Raw genomic sequence first — 7,984 nt, 5'->3', positions numbered from 1 at the left:
CACATCACTGCGTCCGCTGTCAAAGGAACAGCTGTCAGAGCACGGTCGGTAGGGCTGCTGCCGTATTGCAGTACAGCACAAATTGCTCGAAAGACTTACTCAAACTTTAACTTACTGCAAACTGGAATGAATTATGTTCTGCGATCGCTCATCTCGATTTTCCGGATGTAACACCAAACCGTCCGTGTCCTATACATACAAATAGCAAATGTACCAAGTACAATTACTTTAATTTAATCTGTTTCATCGCATGAATGGATGAAGCCAAATGTATTTATATTAACGTGCCTTCGAAACTATATTCATTCGAAATGCCGTACCAAATAAACCATTTTGATGTAGATGCGATATGTTTTGATTTAAAAAAAAATCTAATTAAACTTTTAAAAATTACATTCATTTTTGCTGAATCTATGCGTTAACATATCAAGTATTGAACTAGGCCATGTATTTCTCTTTACGTGCAGAACATGTTTCAGTTGGCAGCAGTGCGCGATCCGAGTGAGCATTTCAAGTGCGGTGTGTAGAATTACCTGTGAATATTCTACTACGTAGCGAAAATCTTTGCTAAGTTTCGATTATATCCTTCCATCTAGCTCCATTATAGTAGCATAGAAGTAGCGAATTCCAGGTGAATATCATTTTAGTTTTCGCACGTTACAGCTGAAGTGTTCCACCCGGCATTACGTGAAGTCGCGTGAAGTGCGGCAATGTCATTAAGGAAGATATAAAAGCCGCCATATTTGCAGCGCGTGATTGTGCTGCAAGTGAAGCGCTCTATTTTAGCTAAAATTGTTAAAATAACATACTTGTTGGAATATCTACGTCGTATTCTCACCGGTGATAATCTCTTTCGCAGATTAAAAGCTCTACGCGTAGTGATGGTCGGATCGCGTGTGTATGTCGGCGGTTTGCCGTATGGCGTCCGGGAACGCGACTTGGAACGTTTTTTTAAAGGTTATGGTAGAACCAGGGATATCCTTATTAAGAATGGATATGGCTTTGTGGTAAGTGCTTATGCGGTTCGTGTCTTTTCCGAGCATATCCTGATCTAGTATTGTTCGTTTTAATTTTCAGGAATTTGAAGATTATCGTGATGCAGACGATGCTGTTTATGAATTAAATGGGAAAGAGCTGCTGGGCGAAAGGTGCGTATAATGAATCTATGCTTATCTCATATTATGTGGCATCAATAAATATCAACATTTATATGGATTATGAATCTTAAACATTTAAAATTCGATAGTTACATATGCCCTCTTGATCTTTGTTGTTTAAACTACCTCGTACCATTGGCTGCTATGTTCTTTCTGCCTCGTGCAATCTTGTGTACCTTACGGTTGGTAAACATGCCCGGTGATGGTTTGTTGTGTGCTCACACAAGGTTTTGCCGGTTATTGTTATTTTGTCTAATTTGTTTATTTTTGCTTGCTCCGTCTTATTTTTCACAGAGTTGTTGTTGAGCCAGCTCGCGGGACCGCCCGTGGACCAAGTGGATATCGTGAAAGAGATCGGTATGATAGAGACCGCCGCGGTGGAAGGTATGACAAGTAAGTATGATCAACGTGATGGGTGTCAAGTAAGAAACCCCTCCGGTTAGTATTAATAACACACTCCCTTGAACTGTTGGTTTAGATATAAAAGCAATTCCAGGAACAGTTCCCGATATGGACCGCCGCTGCGTACGGAGTACCGTCTGGTTGTGGAGAATCTATCAACCCGTGTCAGTTGGCAGGTATGTAGCATACTATATTTATTCTAATCAGTACAATGGTATATAAAATGCTATTATATTGATATAAATTTTATATTTATAAATTATATTATTTATATGAATATATATATTCCTGGTTTCTGAACATGCCTTTTGCCTATTGTGCGGCGTTAATGTACTTTTGTGAAGCAAATGTTTTATTTAATTGGGGCAAATGTTTTATTTAATATATGCCTTTATAAAATAGTGTTTATCTTTGGCATTATGAGCTACGAAATGTTCGATTGCTGAATGAATGCTTTCATGCGCTTTATAATGTTCTTTAATCCCATTCATAGTAAATGGATATATTTAGTTAGAAGATTGAGTCAATTAGTCGTAAAATCCTCTTACAAGTTTTGTTTCATTAGAATGGAGAAGTCTTTATGCATAATAGTGCGTATTGAAATAATATCAACGTTTAATTGTCAATAACACGTTTTTTTTATTATAACCTGAATCAAATTCGCAATTTTAAAATACAAATTTTTGTATATAGAATAAATTGTCATCGTTACTGATTTGGCACGATGTATGAATTTTACTTGTCGTTAGTGTTTAGTTGTTATTTAACATCAAGCCATACATAAGCTAAATGAGACATCCTATCTTATTTATTACGTCAGTACTGATTCTCATATTGGTCTACTGTATAAAATTTCTTCAACAAGAGAATTATAGAAGTAAGATACCTGAAATGGAATACAGATTTCCATGTTTGGCTTGAAAATGCTTAAGAACGTAGCCTTGCAATAATTGATAACAAATATGATGTAGGAAGAGTGTCAGTGACAGTTTGAAGACAGTGTTTTTGTTATATTGAATTTTTAAAATGTGCAATAATGCAATGTGTATTGAAATAGCAATAAGAAATACATGATGTACGATAATCGTCAGATTATTGGTCGTATGGTTGGTTTAGTTGTACGATATGAACAACCTGGATACAATTTAAAATTTATTATAGAAAATATTCTAGTTAGAAAGTTTTTTATAAGGATATTTTTATTTGGGGTAAATAATAGATCGTTTAAAATTGATAAATGCTGAGCTGTAACTACTATTCAATTTGCTATTATCGATCATAGAAGCCCGCGAGCTTTATTATAGGAAATTGTAGTAAAATATATGTATATTGTATTCTTTTTCTGTAAAGGCGGCAACCCTTGTTTGATGATGAGGAAGGTCATAAAACTCGGGTTTACGCAAAATACTGTGTACTGGTAGAGCCTGTTGAACGCAACACTCCCAAATGGCTAGGGAGCGAAGACGATTAGACGCGTGCGCTTCAGTTAAAGCCTAACGTAGCGTCGGCGAAGCGGAACGACGTCCTTCTACAGAGCAATGGATGATTTTCCTGTACTGACGGTGTTTTGGTTATTTGGAAATACCAAAAGCAGTGTGCCTCTACCACGCCAAGCCAGACCAACAACTTTGCGGATACATCAAGCAAAGTTTACATTTAATCGTACTCCAACGATGGAGCGACTCATTTTCTCCGGGTGCGGGTGCTATTGACGAACATGAGCTATGCGATCATCTGTAGAGGGAAGCCGGAACAAACCAATAGAATGAATAATGTTGGTCCTGCATCATATTCACCACACAACATTACTGGATGTACTCCTGGTTTCGATGAACTGGTGACGGAAATAGGACATCCTCTAGAGCAATACAAACTGCGGATGATAATTGTTTATCAACTCTCACGCCTGCCTGCATATTGAGCTGATCTAGAGCGAACTTCACAATGATGAAGAGACGAACGAAAGAGGAATAAAAGCAGAGATGGTTGTTACCCTTGTTGCACGGAATCGATAAATCATCTGACTCTCCTGGCACACGGTATAGGCGCACTTCCTCTGGATGCGGACTTTACTCTGGAGCTCCCAAATAAGTCATCTTGTCACTATGATCAAAAGTACCGTTAAAGTTCCGTTTGTTTATCATTTCTATCATTTTCTTTCTATTCTAAAACAACTATTCCTTCTTTTAATCTATGGTACACTAATTCTTGAAAATTTTTCATATTGATTAATTTTGAAGATTTGTGCGCTCCCACGGACCGACCGCCGCTCCCTTGGTCGTCTGATGCGTTTAGAAGAGGACAGTGTGAAGTGGCTCATAGACAGATGAACTATCGAACGATCTTCGTCATCGCTCGCAAAACGGCATCGCAGTTAAAAATGGCTAAACAATTTCATCCTTGATAAACTGGACATAGGTCTCCTTCTCTCTTCTTGGCGATGGAACGATGCCTGAATGGATTAGCTAGTATCGGACGGGTCAGATCCCGTAATATTTCCGGAGTTACATGGAGATTCCCCCTAATCTAAAGCAGCATCGAGGACTGAAGACGCCTGCAATGATACTTCGTGGATTCTCGGCGAGCATTTGTGTTCAACAATATTCATCCTTTGGGATGATCATTTCTTCACTGTGTCTTCGCCGGCTGATGATGTATAATGTCATGTGGGTCTAAAAGAAAGATGATACAAACGCGAACTATCGATAGGCTGTCTGCATGATGATCGTATGATGCAGCCCAATTAGTTAATTTGATCTACCTGTCGCAAATAACGTTCGCCACTCGCCGTAACATGGCGTTCGGAAGCCGCCATCCTCCATGAGATATTGGATATGAGATGAACGCGAAACAGCTGTACCTATCCATCGGGGAATCATCCATCCTGGCGTCTTAGACGCACGCTCTATTCGTTTTTTCTTTTCTATTTTCAAGCTTTGACTGCTCTCCTCCCACGCCAAATGCGCGAGTCTATCCAATTCGTCCACTCGAGTAAACCAGGCATTCAGCTCAACGGTTGTGGTGGCTGGAGGGAGGAAGTGATGGCACAGGCACAGGAAGTTTGTTCCCATTGGATGATACCGGTTTACCAAATCTCTGTATCATTGTTCGTTGTTGTAAACGACAATAACGCTGTCGTTCCCCGATGTGTGATCCCCCCGGTGGTTTTGCGTAAATACGTTTGAAGATGGTGCGAGTGTTGTTCTCCGATGTTCTGCGAAGGAAAGCAGCAACCCGTGTGGTGGTTACACGATAATTCTTCAAGCGTCATTCGGATGAAATGTTGGTAATTTTGTTTGCAAAGCGTAATTTCATCGCTAGTTTTTGATGTTTCCTGAAGATCGCGCACCCCTTCAAAAGGAAACAGATTCCACATCAGAGAAGGTCAGATGGCTTAAGCATAAATCAATCCGCGCTCCATAGCCCTATAGAGATGATAGCTGCATGGTGAAGATCATACCCATCACGTATCCACACTTAACACACACAAGCATGAGGAGAGGTCCAATCGAGGAGTAGAGAGAGGAAAAATGTGTCTCTGATCATGGTTGAGGAAAGATGATTGATTGTTCCAAGTACCATAACTGTGTCCGGCCGCAAAGGTAATGGTCGCATTTTCTTAGTTTCCTTTTTTTTTAATTCAATTTTAATACATTTCCTAAAACCTTTGGATACTGAGTGTATTGTGACCATTTTTTATTGATGGTTTAAGATATTTCGAATATGCTTACGAATGCCGTGTTGTTTCTTTCGTTGAGTATATGCGATTGTCAGTATCTCGATAACATCAACAAAAAAATCTAGTATTTTTCTTTAGTTCAGTTTACTTGATGATGTAATGGTGTTTCCTTTTATTTTAAAACAAACAGAAATTATTCATTTCTATAAGGATTTATTTTTTCTTGATTTAAGTCTTCAGCACAGACTCTGAAACGATCTATTGCTAAAATATAAATAGAGATAATATCCTAACACATAATGAAAAGAATCATGAAAAAAAAACTACGATATGCCCATAATGTATACAATCATCTTAAGTCTGCAAATGAATTGCCATTAATCAAGAATACGGGAAACTGAGGATGACCGGAAATAAATGCGAATAACACATGCTATCAAAGCACAACTGTGGGACACCGCGATGGATGGAACCAGAAGAAGCTGCACACTAAATGAAAAGGAGAGAGAGAAAACTCCTTCAAACAATAACCGAATGGGTTTTTGAGAGCTTGAACATCGAAGAAGAATATCAAGGATATTTCCATGCGTTTACAACAACCGAAAGGATGCTCTCAACTCAAGCAAATCTCATGGAGAAGACAGATCGACAGTCCATACGGATCTGTGGCCGATACCTACCGTTGACCAGCGGCAACTACATTCATAACTTCAATTGCACCTGGCAACTACATGAAAAAGAAATATTGGTGGACAATTTTGCTGAATGCAGCGCTGTATCAAGAAAAAGAGACAACATGCAAAGGAGTGCCGGTTGCGAAATGATTCTTTTCATTATGGTTACTTTTGATCGTCCCTAAAACAAAAGTTAAGAAAGCAGGACAGACGCAGATGTGTAATGTTTGATTTGTTGACATTTTTAAATTTGAATCGTTATCTACCTTTGTATGTTCCTCCACACACAAGGCGATAAATAATATCGTTTAATCTTGTCGCAAGTTTATTTGTTTCTATTCCTCACAAGTGCCATTTTGCCGGCGTTTGGAAAACTCGAGAACTAATCGTATGGGGTCTCGACCTCTATTGTTTTTACAGCAATATTTTGTGTAAAATCACATCGACAATAGGTATTAATTTGCATTCGTTTGTACTCTTTAATTTGTTTTCGATTCTGAAGGATTTGAAAGATTATATGCGACAGGCTGGAGAGGTTACCTATGCTGACGCTCACAAGCAACGTAAAAACGAGGGGTAAGTTAAATGCGAAAACTGAATTCGCAATGCTGGTGACTTTATATATCAAATTTTCCTCCCTTACAGTGTGGTAGAATTCGCTACCCTCTCGGATATGAAGACGGCGATTGAAAAGTTGGATGATACTGAGCTAAATGGACGCCGAATTCGCCTTGTGGAAGATCGTGGACGCAATGGACGAAATGGACGTGGTCGCTCCAGATCGTCGAGCAGTCGGTCTAGATCACGATCGCGCCGTCGATCCCGTTCTCGCTCCCGCTCGCGTCGGTCCTCGCGCAGTCGCTCGAAATCTCGCAGCCGCTCAAAGTCGAAGAATGGATCGAAATCGCCTGAAAAATCCCGTTCACGTTCTCGATCGAAGTAAGTGTCATTCATTCTTACCCTCTGACAAGAGAGAGAGAGAGAGATCGCTTCTTTGAAGATCTTGCGTGAGTACTAATGTTATTATGTTTGTTTTGCATTTGCAGCAAATCTCGCGATAACAGCAAATCAAAATCACGTTCGCGTTCGCCAAAACGTGATCGTGATGAGTCTCGCTCTCGATCGCGTTCCCGTTCTAAGTCCCATTCTCGATCGCGCTCAAAATCCAAAGACAACAAATCCCGTTCGCGTTCCCGTTCTCGCTCGCGCTCTCCACGTTCCCATTCCCGATCTCTGGACCGTTCGCAATCGCAGGATAAGTCGCATGATAAGTCCAGATCGGCTTCGCCTAAAAATAACGATCACTCTCCGGAGCGTAATGAAAGTATGGAGGATTGAACACGATAGATTTGTGTTCAATTAAATCAGGCGTAGGATGAACCAGAACTACGTTTGCTGGAGCTGCATCTATATATGCGTTTTAAATATTACTATATGCATTCACTTACTTTAAAACTCGTACACACTTTTGAGAATTGTCGACACAATTACGTAAATTTTGTATTTTTTTTTCGAGCGAAGCGAGCATAGTAGTAAAGATAGGGAAATGATAGTTTAAAAAGACCGCGACAACTATCTGGAGAGGGAGTACACTGATGGCAGCGTTGAAGACAAAAAAACTTTAAATTTTGACTTGCTTCGAAACAAATACTTCTACGTTTAGTGTTAGCCATATAATCTGTATTCACGAAACATTTCGATGATCTTCGAGTAGCTGCATCTGAAGGGACGCAAAGATGTGAATGCACATTTTTGAAAGGATGATTTTAGTATATTCAGATTATAATTTAATAGATTTTCTCCAACGATGGTGATCGTCAATAATACTAGTTATGTGCGTTAAATTAGACAACTATAGATGTGCTCTTTTTTCTGCACGGACGGAAAGCAGACGTACGCATGGGGATGGGGGAAACTGTAGATTTAGGTTTCATTTGTTGGGGAGAAACACAACGATACGTGTGGAAGAGCTAGTTGGTTTTTCTGCAACGAGCACCGGTACCCCGAAGATTAATTATTCAGATTGGTCACCAGCCCCTGGGCGAGGAAATGATTTTAGTCGTCTAATAAAC

At 39.6% G+C, this 7,984-nt stretch overlaps 1 protein-coding gene across 1 annotated transcript; it reads left to right on the top strand.

Annotated features, from left to right (window-relative positions):
* Window positions 1-528: 528 nt before the first annotated feature.
* Window positions 529-7,959, top strand: LOC128721249 (serine-arginine protein 55). Its single transcript, XM_053814985.1, has 8 exons — window positions 529-631; window positions 860-1,007; window positions 1,078-1,148; window positions 1,452-1,550; window positions 1,636-1,735; window positions 6,415-6,488; window positions 6,558-6,851; window positions 6,959-7,959. Exons 2-8 carry the CDS (start codon window positions 882-884, stop codon window positions 7,248-7,250), a joined length of 1,056 nt encoding a protein of 351 aa, XP_053670960.1. The 5' UTR covers window positions 529-631; window positions 860-881; the 3' UTR covers window positions 7,251-7,959.
* Window positions 7,960-7,984: the final 25 nt, after the last annotated feature.

This window comes from Anopheles nili, chromosome 2 (assembly GCF_943737925.1).
Source record: "Anopheles nili chromosome 2, idAnoNiliSN_F5_01, whole genome shotgun sequence".
NCBI lineage: Eukaryota > Metazoa > Arthropoda > Insecta > Diptera > Culicidae > Anopheles > Anopheles nili.
This window is presented reverse-complemented; position numbering and strand designations above follow the sequence as displayed.